Genomic DNA, 15,832 nt, shown 5'->3' on the forward strand with positions numbered 1-15,832 from the left:
TCCAGAACAAACATGTTAAAAATACCAACATTAAACTGATTAAAAAAAAAAAAGTTTTGTGGCAACTTGAGACAAAGAATAAGACCTTTCACCCATGGAGGAACATGGAATGATTGACGAAGATACCGACTGAAATTACAGACGTCTTCTTGCAGGTTAGGAGCGTTACATGACTCAGGAGATTCAGTCGCGATGAGTCGACTGAATGACTGAGTAGGTAGTGATGCAGCACAGGTTGCTTTTTGTTGATCTTTTTTTTTTACATTAAAATGAATTTTGCAGCTCTAGACTACGTTTCCTTGGAGGACTCAGGGTATTTCATCAGCAGATGTTGCAGACCCCTGACTGGACCAACATCCATGCTCTCTGCAGGGGTCTGAGCCCGACCTGATCCACTGGTCCATGAAACCACCTTGGTCCAGGCAGATCTTAGGTCCACCTGACCCCCACCAGGGAGCTGCTTGGTGACCTTAAGCCCCTTGGAGTCCCCAGACTGCTTCTCCATGGTAAATAAGCTACTGTTTAAATAAAGACATGAAATAAAACTAATATTTACTAGAATGGAGAATATCTGAGTCATGTGACATGTAACAGCTGTCTCACAACAAAACGGACATGAAGTGGCGGACGTGTGTGTCCATACGGGTTTAAAATCCTCTAAATTAGACTTAAACATGTAGGGCTGCACCTGCAGCCATCTTGTGCTGCCAGGCCCACCTGGCGGGGTATCTGTGGTAAAATCGCAGTGCGTCCACGTGCAGCAAGGCCAGCTGATGAGCAGCAGCCATGATTACATGGACAGATTGAGAGTCAGGCACAGAACAGGCTTAGGCTTGGATGCAACTGCTCTCTTTGGTTGCAAATTAATCTAAACACACAAAGACAGACATTAATTTCCGCCGATAATCAGGTAGATGAAGTTATCCAGCTGCTAAAACAGCAAAGTGAAACCTGGACGGGGTCTCAGTCCAGCCTCAGTCGTTCTGGCTGAAAACCTTCTTCATGAAGTGATTTAGTTTTTAATTCAAAATCTTTCAATACCAGTCGTTTACTTGTAAAACATCCACAGCAGGGTTGTGAAGGTCTGGATAAGCTCCATCTGTCCAGACGGTGTTAAAACACATCATCATCATCATCATCATCATCCTTCCAGCAGTTTAGCTGGAAAAGCTCTGCTGTTGTAACAGGATGATGCAGGATGTGGTCCAGCATGGTCCTGCTGGACCAGTTCTCCTGTTCCACCATCAGGATGTGGTCCTGCATGGTGGAACCTGCAAGGTCTTCCCTGAAAGAGACGTTGTCTGGATGGGAGCAGATGTTTCAGCATTGATGGAGCTTCCCAGATGTGGAAGCTGCCCACGCCATCGGCACTAATGCAACCCCATCCCATCAGAGATGCAGGCTGATAACAAGCTGGATGCTCCCTCTCCTCTTTAGTCTGCAGGACACGCCGTCCATGCTGTCCACAAACTATTCCACATCTTCATCCAGGTTTCCACTCAGAACATTTTAAATGAGCTTTGGTCCAGAGAAGACGGCGTGTTTCTGGATCCTCTTCACATATGATGGAGCTTTAACCTGCAGGTGTGGATTTCAGCCTGAACTGGGTTCACACTGGTTTCTGGAAGCTTCCTGAGTCCATGCACTGGTTTCCAGTAGAGAATCATGTCTGGTTTTAATGCAGAAGAGCATCAGCATCCAGTTTGACCTTCAGCCTTGTCCCCCAACATACAGGGACTCCTCCTGATTCTCTGAAACATTTGACATTATAGATTGTAATTGGTGGAATATTTAAAGTCTTCACAACTTCATGTTGTGGAACATTTTACAGAAAGAGCTCCATAATCTTTACGTCTGATTCGTCTCAGGTTGGTGAATCTTTGTCCATCTTTCCGCCTGAGAGACTCTGCCTCTCTGAAATGCTCCTTCTATACCAGTCATGTAACTGACATGCTCCAGCCTCGTGTTTCCTGTAAGGGAAGATCATTCCATTTGAATGATCTTCAGTCCAGAGAAGAAGACGGTATTTCTGTTCACGTAAGGCTTTGTATTTGTGTGATGGAGCTTTAACCAACCTGCGCTCGTGGGTTTCAGGGTGAACTGTGTTGCAATGGGTTGCTGTTGTGAAATTTAGGAATCTAATCTTTTTTATCCACCAGGTTACAGGTATTGTTACAATGACTTCAGCTGCTTCTTCCCAGCCTGGCTTCTGGTCATTTCTGACATATTGCTGATAACACTCAGGCAGATAAACTTACAGACAGGGTAAAGGAATCTCACCTCTTGTGGTGGCCACTTTCAGATCTTGGGGTCACCTGAAAGAAGAGAAAAAAGGGAAAAATTTCAGGTCTGAATTTCTCCAATAATGATTTAAGACACTGCTCCTGTAGACATTTTGTGTTCATATGCTCTATGTCACACTGGTTTACCAGGAGGGGTGAAAAAATAAAATAAAGAAAGAGAAAAATCCATCGGCAGGAGAAGAGAAATGCATCAATGGTATCATTTACAGAGCGCCTCCAGGTAGTGTATGAAAGTTTAGGAATTGCAGCTGCTGAGCTGATATAGATGAGTTTTGTTGTATTTTATGGCTCACCAGGAGCCCTGCAGCACCAGGCTGTGAAAACCTGTAAACCTCTGAAACAACAACGCTGACTTTTTATCTTTGTTATTATATGCTCTTAAAGTTTTTTGTATCTCTAGTGATGCTGCAGTATTCATGCAGACTTTCAGTAAAACGGAGCTTCTTCTGAACAGAAGTGTGCTGCAGGTTCTGCCGAATGAACACGTGTCGCCTCTTTCCCGAGGTCCTGTGCAGGTTTGATGGAAGAGCAATGACACCTCTGCGATCTATCGGTTACAGCTCGGCTTTGCCCTCATTCTTTCCATCCAGCAGCTTCTCCATCTCCCTGACATGCGATCCGTTACCTGCTGATAAAATCCTGACCTTCATCTCCAGCAGAAGGGCAGAATGTAGCTCTTGAAATAATAATATCAACTTAAAGGAAAACCTTAATGTGACACCTGGAGACTAAGACAGAAAAATGTGTGATTTTGAACTAAATTATATATCTGGTTGGATGAAGCATCGACAAACTATTATTGTCCCATCGTATATATCAGAAAACAGTAAAAATCTATTGGATTGCAATTGTAAGACTTGGTAACTCCAAATATAAATCTCTAAATAATCCAGGAGATTGACAGAATAGCACTAATCTTTAATACATGTGCACAAAAAAATTTTGTCGAAATGTGTTTACATCTGTCCTTTCACAGAGTGGCACAGCTTTAATTAAACCTACATGTTTCTTTAAAGAGAAAACTGATCTGCAAAGCTGGTCTGTCAGACTGAAGCTGAATAAGCTGAAAAACAGCAGCCAGAAAGCAGCTGCATGCGACAAACATGATGAACATGGACAGCAAGAACATATCAATACACCCCCTAAATACACACACCGTTCACTTCATCAACTCAGCCTTTCAATCAGTTGTTTATGAAAATATAAAATCAGACAATCACACTGCAGCAAGGCAAAACATTTACCTATGTAGAGATAGTAAAGACGACTATAATAACACAAGACCACAAAGGTGGCACTAAGAATGCATCACATGTCACAAAGCTCACATCATCTCACTGGCTGCCTGTTGAATCTAGAATAGAATTTAAAATCCTTCTCCTTACATATAAAGCCCTCCACAGCCAGGCACCACTATATATCAAAGACCTCATTGTTCCTTATATACCAAGCAGAGTACTTCGTTCACAGACTGCAGGCTTACTTGTGGTTCCTGGAGTCTCAAAGAGCCGAGCAGGAGGCAGAGCCTTTGGTTATCAGGCCCCTCTCTTATGGAATAAGCTCCCAGTTAGTGTTAGGGAAGCAGACACCCTCCCCACCTTTAAGACTAGGCTGAAGACTTATCTTTTTGATAAGTCCTATAACTAGGGATGGTTAGCATCCCTTAGTTATGCTGCTATAGGTTTAGACTGCTGAGGGACATTTCCTGATACACTGAGCTTCTTTCTTTTTCTCTTTATCTCTTTCTTTTACCCCCCCCCCCCCCCCATAACAGTGTTGCATCATTAACATGTATGTCTCCTGTCTCAGCAGGTCTCCCTGGCCGGGAGTAGCAGTTCCTGTTGTCTGTTGTCTTTCTGTCCTCTTCCCCCCACACAGCAGAGGCAGATGGCTGCCTGTCCTGAGCCGGGTTCTGCCGGAGGTTTCCTTCCTGTTAAAAGGGAGTTTTTTCCTTCCCACTGTCGCCAGTGTGCTTGCTCAGGATGGGAGATTGAGTTAGACTCAACTCAATCTGTTGGTTTCCTTATATAGGCTGTTATGAATTGGCTTTCATTATGTTTTCCCCTCTGTCTGTAAAGCGTCTTGAGATGGCATTGCCGTGATTTGACGCTATATAAATAAAGTTGAATTGAATTGAATTGAATCTCCACCATGACGATTCACTGTCCTCCAACGGCTCCACAGTCACCAGATCTACATCCAGCAGAGCAGCTTTGGGAGATTCTCATGGTGATGAGGTGGAACGGGAGATTCTCATCATTATGAGGTGGAACGGGAGATTCTCATGGTGATGAGGTGGAACGGGAGATTCTTATCATGATGAGGTGGAACGGGAGATTCTCACGGTGATGAGGTGGAACGGGAGATTCTCATGGTGATGAGGTGGAACGGGAGATTCTCATGGTGATGAGGTGGAACGGGAGATTCTCATGGTGATGAGGTGGAACGGGAGATTCTCATGGTGATGAGGTGGAACGGGAGATGCTCATGGTGATGAGGTGGAACGGGAGATTCTCATGGTGATGAGGTGGAACGGGAGATTCTCATGGTGATGAGGTGGAACGGGAGATTCTCATCATGATGAGGTGGAACGGCAGATTCTCATGGTGATGAGGTGGAACGGGAGATTCTCATCATGATGAGGTGGAACGGGAGATTCTCATCATGATGAGGTGGAACGGGAGATTCTCATGGTGATGAGGTGGAACGGGAGATTCTCATGGTGATGAGGTGGAACGGGAGATTCTCATCGTGATGAGGTGGAACGGGAGATTCTCATCGTGATGAGGTGGAACGGGAGATTCTCATCGTGATGAGGTGGAACGGGAGATTCTCATGGTTGATGCTGAGTGGACTTTTTACATCTTCTCTAAAAATAGCAATAGTAGTAATAAAGGAAAACAAAGGCTAATGGAAACCATGACTTTTTCACAATCAACTGACAGAACCACAGAAGAAGAAAGATGGACGTATAAAGCTGGAAAATCGTCTGAAGCTACAGACAGAATTGTTGGACTGTCTTGAGAAAAAATTGTCCTGCACAGAGCTAGACAGCGAAATTCATGTCAGAAATCTAAAACTAAAATAACATTTGTTTCCAAAAAATCCTCCCTCCCTTCATCCGTCACATCACCGCAGCACCTGTCAGCAGCCTCTCTCAGCGTGCACCATCTGCCGGGGGTATGAATCTGTTAGACAAGGTTGATGCAGTTTGTGTTTGACTACCTCACTGCACACAGTACAAGCTTGTGTAACTTTATTTATCATGCTTGAGCTGTGCTGACAGCTCCCATAAGCCACACGGCAAAGCTCAGAGTAACCACCAACACAGAGAAACAAATATCTGCTCCATGACGACTTCTTGCTCTGAATCGAGGAAATCTCTCTTCAGAGCAGATCCCTGCATTCTCCTCTTACTGAAAACTTAAAATGCAGAGTAGATCCCAGCTTAACGTCTTCCTGGAAGATTTAAGTTGTCTAGCTTTGCTGCTTGACAGCTCATTAAATTCAAACATCTCTAAAGGTTGGCCATCTTTGCTCATAAAGAGCTGATCTTTGGCATTCTGTCCAGTCACCAAACAGCACAGCTCTCTGTCTGCTGATAAATATCACCATTTTACTGGAGGCATTCAATAACTCCAGGAGGGACATGCTGAAATAAGATGCATGCTTGGCATTTTAAAGATGCACAAAGGCTTCGCAGCAAGAAGATAGTTCCAGGATTCTGGGATGCAAAAGGGAACTCATTTATGGGAGAAAAACACTGCAGGTTTTTGCTGCTATTTATCAGCGTGTTCATCACGATAACTTCAGGCTAAATTAGAGGTTGTCGTTGCTCTATTTTTAGATGTTGTGCCTTTAGTACATCGTAATCACAGCAAGGTGTCTGGATGATTGATTCCAGCTGGAAATGTCAAGCTGAGACCAGCTGAAGGAGAAAATAAGACAAAAGTCAAAGTCAAATTAACATCTTGTCTTGGTTTTGACTGGAGTAGTTAAAATGTGATCGCTTTATAAGGAGAAAAGCTAACGCACTCTGCTACAAGTGGTTTGTAAATATCACCAAGCCACATTTTATTCCCAGTAGAACAGAAACAACATGTCAGATATTTTATCATTCCATGGAAAATATGAGCCGGCTGTGAATCTGATGCAGCAAAAAAAGACCTCAAAAAGCTGAAACAGCAGCAAAAGGCTGGGAAAGTAAAAACTGGAGGAGCTGTTGACAACTGCTTCGACTAAACAGAATATCAGACGAAAGAGATGTAAAAATAGAGGAACACTTTTCTTTTTTTAAAGTTCTTCAACAAAAAACTGAAGACTTTAAATACGCAACTAGCTACAGAGTTTAATAACAAAACATTCAGAGAATCAGGAGGAATCTCTGTATGCACTGGGCAAAGCTGAAGGTCAGACTGGATGCTGGTGATCTTCATTAAACCAGACATGAATCTCTACTGGAAACCAGTGCATGGACTCAGGAAGCTTCCAGAAACCAGTGTGAACCCAGTTCAGGCTGAAATCCACACATGCAGGTTAAAGCTCCATCATATGTGAAGAGGATCCAGAAACACGCCGTCTTCTCTGGACCAAAGCTCATTTAAAATGTTCTGAGTGGAAACCTGGATGAAGATGTGGAATAGTTTGTGGACAGCATGGACGGCGTGTCCTGCAGACTAAAGAGGAGAGGGAGCATCCAGCTTGTTATCAGCCTGCATCTCTGATGGGATGGGGTTGCATTAGTGCCGATGGCGTGGGCAGCTTCCACATCTGGGAAGCTCCATCAATGCTGAAACATCTGCTCCCATCCAGACAACGTCTCTTTCAGGGAAGACCTTTCAGGTTCCACCATGCTGGACCACATCCTGATGGTGGAACAGGAGAACTGGTCCAGCAGGACCACATCCTGATGGTGGAACAGGAGAACTGGTCTGCTGCAGTCCAGTTTCACCAGTACAAAACATCTGGAGCATCATGGAAGCAGAAATCCAGCAACAAGGTCCAGTAGAGCAGCTGGAATCCTGCATCAGACCAGAATGGGACAACATTCCTCTCCTGAAACTCCAGCAGCTGCTCTCCTCACTTCCCAGATGTTTACAGATGTTAGAAGAAGAGGAGATGCTAACGATGCTAAACATCATCCTGGAACGACTTTTTACAGACGTGTTGCTGCATCAGATTTTCCATGAAATGATAAAATGTCTCAACATCGATGATGTTTTTCTCCTACTGGGAATAAATGACTTGATGAGGTTTAGAAATCACTGCATTCAGTTGTGATCCAGATGTTTTCGCAGCGTCCCGACTCCTGGAATCGAAGCTGCACATTTGACTAATTATGTAAAGTTTAGTCTAGTTCCTCGTCACCAGCTGATTCTTTTCTCTTTTCTGTTCATGTCATCAGTAAACATCAGGCTGGTTAAATTGGCTTATTTATCTGTAATCCTCAAAGTCCTGAATAAACAGAGGTGTGAATGTGATCAAATATTGTTTCAGGGAGGAAAGTGAACTGTTTGCACAACAGCTGCTGCTTGTGAAACGTCATGAGGTGCATCAACGCCACACTCGGACTCAGAGGGGATCTTTAAAGCTGGTTGATCAGGACATATTTACATTTCGCCAGCGGTTTTCCTCCTCCAGGTGAGAGCAAGACAGAAAGCTGGTGCCACCTTAAAAGCAGATGATCCCAAAGAATGTTCTGCATGTTTCTCAAACAGTTTTCCTCGTAGGACTTCATACCGGAGGGAAGTCTGGGCTGCTAACTGGTCCCATATGCCTGCAGAGGGATCTCTGAAAGCATCATGAAATGACTTCTGTATAGAAAGGAAAAGCATGTGATTGTATCGGGATCCAGGTTGGAGTTTCAGTGCAGCAGCAGATGAAAGGAAGGAGAATGCTGGGAGATCTGGGCAGACCGTCATCAGCCTCGTGTCTCTCAACAGGAACTGACTTCTGACTGTTCAGTCCAGAATTATGAGCTTCAAGTTTTCATTTTTAATAAACCGATGAAAGATTTTTTTTTCTGCTATTTCTTCATGACATCCAGTTCGTCTCTGGTGGAACTGGATGTTTACGCGCTTTCAGCCACTTCCCTAGTCGCGGTACACGCGGCTTTCAATGGCGGTAAAGGCTGACTGAAACCTGGTGGGAAGGATTATAATGTTCGGAAGCGAAGAATGACGGAAACACAGCGACAAAATCCAACGTTTACCGAGACTTTGAAGACTGCTAAAAGCATGTAAACATCCACCTCTATAGCAACAAGACTCCATCTGACACTTACAAAACAGCAAATAGTTTCTCACATTCTGCATACTTTTACATACATTAATAACATCGCCATGAAACCGATTCATTTACATGTTACTGCTTCATATAGGGACACGTTTTAAACCAGAGAATCACCATACAAATAATGTCTGCTGCTGACAAACACCTGGCTTTTTCCCACTCAGGATGCATGAAACATTTAATCCAGTTTAAACCACATGACCGTGGACTGGCGGTCATTTAACTGGCTTTCTTGCCAAGATCAAGATGGCGGACGTGTTGCTGTGTGGCAGCAGCAGGCTGATGCAGCCGATGTGACGTCTAAAGCGGCCGACGTGGGTCTAAAGCGGCCGACGTGACGTCTAAAGCGGCCGACGCGGGTCTAAAGCGGCCGACGTGACGTCTAAAGCGGCCGACGTGACGTCTAAAGCAGACGTGGGTCTAAAGCGGCCGACGTGGGTCTAAAGCGGCCGACGTGACGTCTAAAGCGGCCGACGTGACGTCTAAAGCAGACGTGGGTCTAAAGCGGCCGACGTGGGTCTAAAGCGGCCGACGTGACGTCTAAAGCAGACGTGGGTCTAAAGCGGCCGACGTGGGTCTAAAGCGGCCGACGTGGGTCTAAAGCGGCCGACGTGGGTCTAAAGCGGCCGACGTGACGTCTAAAGCGGCCGACGTGGGTCTAAAGCGGCCGACGTGGGTCTAAAGCGGCCGACGTGGGTCTAAAGCGGCCGACGTGGGTCTAAAGCGGCCGACGTGACGTCTAAAGCGGCCGACGTGGGTCTAAAGCGGCCGACGTGGGTCTAAAGCGGCCGACGTGGGTCTAAAGCGGCCGACGTGACGTCTAAAGCAGACGCGGGTCTAAAGCGGCCGACGTGGGTCTAAAGCGGCCGACGTGGGTCTAAAGCGGCCGACGTGACGTCTAAAGCGGCCGACGTGGGTCTAAAGCGGCCGACGTGGGTCTAAAGCGGCCGACGTGGGTCTAAAGCGGCCGACGTGGGTCTAAAACGGCCGACGTGGGTCTAAAGCGGCCGACGTGGGTCTAAAGCGGCCGACGTGGGTCTAAAGCGGCCGACGTGGGTCTAAAGCGGCCGACGTGACGTCTAAAGCGGCCGACGTGGGTCTAAAGCGGCCGACGTGGGTCTAAAGCGGCCGACGTGACGTCTAAAGCGGCCGACGTGACGTCTAAAGCGGCCGACGTGACGTCTAAAGCGGCCGACGTGGGTCTAAAGCGGCCGACGTGACGTCTAAAGCGGCCGACGTGAGTCTAAAGCGGCCGACGTGGGTCTAAAGCGGCCGACGTGACGTCTAAAGCGGCCGACGTGACGTCTAAAGCGGCCGACGTGGGTCTAAAGCGGCCGACGTGACGTCTAAAGCGGCCGACGTGAGTCTAAAGCGGCCGACGTGGGTCTAAAGCGTCCGACGTGGGTCTAAAGCGGCCGACGTGGGTCTAAAGCGGCCGACGTGACGTCTAAAGCGGCCGACGTGACGTCTAAAGCGGCCGACGTGACGTCTAAAGCGGCCGACGTGACGTCTAAAGCGGCCGACGTGGGTCTAAAGCGGCCGACGTGACGTCTAAAGCGGCCGACGTGAGTCTAAAGCGGCCGACGTGGGTCTAAAGCGGCCGACGTGGGTCTAAAGCGGCCGACGTGACGTCTAAAGCGGCCGACGTGGGTCTAAAGCGGCCGACGTGGGTCTAAAGCGGCCGACGTGGGTCTAAAGCGGCCGACGTGACGTCTAAAGCGGCCGACGTGGGTCTAAAGCGGCCGACGTGGGTCTAAAGCGGCCGACGTGGGTCTAAAGCGGCCGACGTGGGTCTAAAGCGGCCGACGTGGGTCTAAAGCGGCCGACGTGGGTCTAAAGCGGCCGACGTGGGTCTAAAGCGGCCGACGTGGGTCTAAAGCGGCCGACGTGACGTCTAAAGCCGACGTGGGTCTAAAGCGGCCGACGTGGGTCTAAGGCGGCCGACGTGACGTCTAAAGCCGCCGACGTGGGTCTAAAGCGGCCGACGTGGGTCTAAAGCGGCCGACGTGGGTCTAAAGCGGCCGACGTGACGTCTAAAGCGGCCGACGTGACGTCTAAAGCCGACGTGGGTCTAAAGCGGCCGACGTGGGTCTAAAGCGGCCGACGTGACGTCTAAAGCGGCCGACGTGACGTCTAAAGCGGCCGACGTGACGTCTAAAGCGGCCGACGTGGGTCTAAAGCGGCCGACGTGACGTCTAAAGCGGCCGACGTGAGTCTAAAGCGGCCGACGTGGGTCTAAAGCGGCCGACGTGACGTCTAAAGCGGCCGACGTGGGTCTAAAGCGGCCGACGTGGGTCTAAAGCGGCCGACGTGGGTCTAAAGCGGCCGACGTGACGTCTAAAGCGGCCGACGTGGGTCTAAAGCGGCCGACGTGGGTCTAAAGCGGCCGACGTGGGTCTAAAGCGGCCGACGTGACGTCTAAAGCCGACGTGGGTCTAAAGCGGCCGACGTGGGTCTAAAGCGGCCGACGTGAAGTCTAAAGCGGCCGACGTGAGTCTAAAGCGGCCGACGTGACGTCTAAAGCCGACGTGGGTCTAAAGCGGCCGACGTGGGTCTAAAGCGGCCGACGTGACGTCTAAAGCGGCCGACGTGACGTCTAAAGCGGCCGACGTGACGTCTAAAGCGGCCGACGTGGGTCTAAAGCGGCCGACGTGACGTCTAAAGCGGCCGACGTGAGTCTAAAGCGGCCGACGTGGGTCTAAAGCGGCCGACGTGACGTCTAAAGCGGCCGACGTGGGTCTAAAGCGGCCGACGTGGGTCTAAAGCGGCCGACGTGGGTCTAAAGCGGCCGACGTGACGTCTAAAGCGGCCGACGTGGGTCTAAAGCGGCCGACGTGGGTCTAAAGCGGCCGACGTGGGTCTAAAGCGGCCGACGTGGGTCTAAAGCGGCCGACGTGGGTCTAAAGCGGCCGACGTGACGTCTAAAGCGGCCGACGTGGGTCTAAAGCGTCCGACGTGGGTCTAAAGCGGCCGACGTGGGTCTAAAGCGGCCGACGTGACGTCTAAAGCGGCCGACGTGACGTCTAAAGCGGCCGACGTGACGTCTAAAGCGGCCGACGTGACGTCTAAAGCGGCCGACGTGGGTCTAAAGCGGCCGACGTGACGTCTAAAGCGGCCGACGTGAGTCTAAAGCGGCCGACGTGGGTCTAAAGCGGCCGACGTGGGTCTAAAGCGGCCGACGTGACGTCTAAAGCGGCCGACGTGGGTCTAAAGCGGCCGACGTGGGTCTAAAGCGGCCGACGTGGGTCTAAAGCGGCCGACGTGACGTCTAAAGCCGACGTGGGTCTAAAGCGGCCGACGTGGGTCTAAAGCGGCCGACGTGGGTCTAAAGCGGCCGACGTGGGTCTAAAGCGGCCGACGTGGGTCTAAAGCGGCCGACGTGGGTCTAAAGCGGCCGACGTGGGTCTAAAGCGGCCGACGTGGGTCTAAAGCGGCCGACGTGACGTCTAAAGCGGCCGACGTGACGTCTAAAGCGGCCGACGTGACGTCTAAAGCGGCCGACGTGGGTCTAAAGCGGCCGACGTGGGTCTAAAGCGGCCGACGTGACGTCTAAAGCGGCCGACGTGGGTCTAAAGCGGCCGACGCGGGTCTAAAGCGGCCGACGTGACGTCTAAAGCCGACGTGGGTCTAAAGCGGCCGACGTGGGTCTAAAGCGGCCGACGTGGGTCTAAAGCGGCCGACGTGAGTCTAAAGCGGCCGACGTGACGTCTAAAGCCGACGTGGGTCTAAAGCGGCCGACGTCGGTCTAAAGCGGCCGACGTGAAGTCTAAAGCGGCCGACGTGAGTCTAAAGCGGCCGACGTGGGTCTAAAGCGGCCGACGTGACGTCTAAAGCGGCCGACGTGGGTCTAAAGCGGCCGACGTGGGTCTAAGGCGGCCGAAGTGACGTCTAAAGCCGACGTGGGTCTAAGGCGGCCGACGTGGGTCTAAGGCGGCCGACGTGGGTCTAAGGCGGCCGACGTGACGTCTAAAGCGGCCGACGTGGGTCTAAAGCGGCCGACGTGGGTCTAAAGCGGCCGACGTGGGTCTAAAGCGGCCGACGTGGGTCTAAAGCGGCCGACGTGGGTCTAAAGCGGCCGACGTGACGTCTAAAGCGGCCGACGTGGGTCTAAAGCGGCCGACGTGGGTCTAAAGCGGCCGACGTGACGTCTAAAGCGGCCGACGTGGGTCTAAAGCGGCCGACGTGGGTCTAAAGCGGCCGACGTGGGTCTAAAGCGGCCGACGTGACGTCTAAAGCGGCCGACGTGACGTCTAAAGCGGCCGACGTGGGTCTAAAGCGGCCGACGTGGGTCTAAAGCGGCCGACGTGACGTCTAAAGCGGCCGACGTGGGTCTAAAGCGGCCGACGTGGGTCTAAAGCGGCCGACGTGGGTCTAAAGCGGCCGACGTGACGTCTAAAGCAGACGCGGGTCTAAAGCGGCCGACGTGGGTCTAAAGCGGCCGACGTGGGTCTAAAGCGGCCGACGTGACGTCTAAAGCGGCCGACGTGGGTCTAAAGCGGCCGACGTGGGTCTAAAGCGGCCGACGTGGGTCTAAAGCGGCCGACGTGGGTCTAAAACGGCCGACGTGGGTCTAAAGCGGCCGACGTGGGTCTAAAGCGGCCGACGTGGGTCTAAAGCGGCCGACGTGGGTCTAAAGCGGCCGACGTGGGTCTAAAGCGGCCGACGTGGGTCTAAAGCGGCCGACGTGACGTCTAAAGCGGCCGACGTGGGTCTAAAGCGGCCGACGTGACGTCTAAAGCGGCCGACGTGACGTCTAAAGCCGACGTGGGTCTAAAGCGGCCGACGTGACGTCTAAAGCGGCCGACGTGGGTCTAAAGCGGCCGACGTGGGTCTAAAGCGGCCGACGTGGGTCTAAAGCGGCCGACGTGACGTCTAAAGCGGCCGACGTGACGTCTAAAGCGGCCGACGTGGGTCTAAAGCGGCCGACGTGACGTCTAAAGCGGCCGACGTGAGTCTAAAGCGGCCGACGTGGGTCTAAAGCGGCCGACGTGGGTCTAAAGCGGCCGACGTGACGTCTAAAGCGGCCGACGTGGGTCTAAAGCGGCCGACGTGGGTCTAAAGCGGCCGACGTGACGTCTAAAGCGGCCGACGTGGGTCTAAAGCGTCCGACGTGGGTCTAAAGCGGCCGACGTGGGTCTAAAGCGGCCGACGTGACGTCTAAAGCGGCCGACGTGACGTCTAAAGCGGCCGACGTGACGTCTAAAGCGGCCGACGTGACGTCTAAAGCGGCCGACGTGGGTCTAAAGCGGCCGACGTGACGTCTAAAGCGGCCGACGTGAGTCTAAAGCGGCCGACGTGGGTCTAAAGCGGCCGACGTGGGTCTAAAGCGGCCGACGTGACGTCTAAAGCGGCCGACGTGGGTCTAAAGCGGCCGACGTGGGTCTAAAGCGGCCGACGTGGGTCTAAAGCGGCCGACGTGACGTCTAAAGCCGACGTGGGTCTAAAGCGGCCGACGTGGGTCTAAAGCGGCCGACGTGGGTCTAAAGCGGCCGACGTGGGTCTAAAGCGGCCGACGTGGGTCTAAAGCGGCCGACGTGGGTCTAAAGCGGCCGACGTGGGTCTAAAGCGGCCGACGTGACGTCTAAAGCCGACGTGGGTCTAAAGCGGCCGACGTGGGTCTAAGGCGGCCGACGTGACGTCTAAAGCCGCCGACGTGGGTCTAAAGCGGCCGACGTGGGTCTAAAGCGGCCGACGTGGGTCTAAAGCGGCCGACGTGACGTCTAAAGCGGCCGACGTGGGTCTAAGGCGGCCGACGTGGGTCTAAAGCGGCTGACGTGACGTCTAAAGCGGCCGACGTGGGTCTAAAGCGGCCGACGTGGGTCTAAAGCGGCCGACGTGGGTCTAAAGCGGCCGACGTGACGTCTAAAGCGGCCGACGTGACGTCTAAAGCGGCCGACGTGACGTCTAAAGCGGCCGACGTGGGTCTAAAGCGGCCGACGTGGGTCTAAAGCGGCCGACGTGACGTCTAAAGCGGCCGACGTGGGTCTAAAGCGGCCGACGCGGGTCTAAAGCGGCCGACGTGACGTCTAAAGCCGACGTGGGTCTAAAGCGGCCGACGTGGGTCTAAAGCGGCCGACGTGAAGTCTAAAGCGGCCGACGTGAGTCTAAAGCGGCCGACGTGACGTCTAAAGCCGACGTGGGTCTAAAGCGGCCGACGTGGGTCTAAAGCGGCCGACGTGAAGTCTAAAGCGGCCGACGTGAGTCTAAAGCGGCCGACGTGGGTCTAAAGCGGCCGACGTGACGTCTAAAGCGGCCGACGTGGGTCTAAAGCGGCCGACGTGGGTCTAAAGCGGCCGACGTGGGTCTAAAGCGGCCGACGTGGGTCTAAAGCGGCCGACGTGGGTCTAAAGCGGCCGACGTGGGTCTAAAGCGGCCGACGTGGGTCTAAAGCGGCCGACGTGACGTCTAAAGCGGCCGACGTGACGTCTAAAGGCGACGTGGGTCTAAGGCGGCCGACGTGGGTCTAAGGCGGCCGACGTGGGTCTAAGGCGGCCGACGTGACGTCTAAAGCGGCCGACGTGGGTCTAAAGCGGCCGACGTGGGTCTAAAGCGGCCGACGTGGGTCTAAAGCGGCCGACGTGGGTCTAAAGCGGCCGACGTGGGTCTAAAGCGGCCGACGTGGGTCTAAAGCGGCCGACGTGGGTCTAAAGCGGCCGACGTGACGTCTAAAGCGGCCGACGTGGGTCTAAAGCGGCCGACGTGGGTCTAAAGCGGCCGACGTGACGTCTAAAGCGGCCGACGTGGGTCTAAAGCGGCCGACGTGGGTCTAAAGCGGCCGACGTGGGTCTAAAGCGGCCGACGTGACGTCTAAAGCGGCCGACGTGACGTCTAAAGCGGCCGACGTGGGTCTAAAGCGGCCGACGTGGGTCTAAAGCGGCCGACGTGGGTCTAAAGCGGCCGACGTGACGTCTAAAGCGGCCGACGTGAGTCTAAAGCGGCCGACGTGGGTCTAAAGCGGCCGACGTGACGTCTAAAGCGGCCGACGTGGGTCTAAAGCGGCCGACGTGACGTCTAAAGCGGCCGACGTGAGTCTAAAGCGGCCGACGTGGGTCTAAAGCGGCCGACGTGGGTCTAAAGCGGCCGACGTGAGTCTAAAGCGGCCGACGTGAGTCTAAAGCGGCCGACGTGGGTCTAAAGCGGCCGACGTGGGTCTAAAGCGGCCGACGTGACGTCTAAAGCGGCCGACGTGGGTCTAAAGCGGCCGACGTGGGTCTAAAGCGGCCGACGTGACGTCTAAA

At 52.5% G+C, this 15,832-nt stretch overlaps 1 protein-coding gene across 1 annotated transcript in view; it reads right to left on the reverse strand.

Annotated features, from left to right (window-relative positions):
- pawr (PRKC, apoptosis, WT1, regulator) overlaps window positions 1-15,832 on the reverse strand; it is a 114,249-nt gene that overhangs the window by 25,089 nt on the left and 73,328 nt on the right. Inside the window, exon 4 of the mRNA XM_079263363.1 lies at window positions 2,281-2,315. Coding sequence (XP_079119489.1) covers window positions 2,281-2,315 — 35 coding nt within the window. The remainder of the gene's footprint in view (window positions 1-2,280; window positions 2,316-15,832) is intronic.

This window comes from Telmatherina bonti (genome assembly GCF_933228915.1).
Source record: "Telmatherina bonti genome assembly, chromosome: 23".
Classification (NCBI taxonomy): domain Eukaryota; kingdom Metazoa; phylum Chordata; class Actinopteri; order Atheriniformes; family Telmatherinidae; genus Telmatherina; species Telmatherina bonti.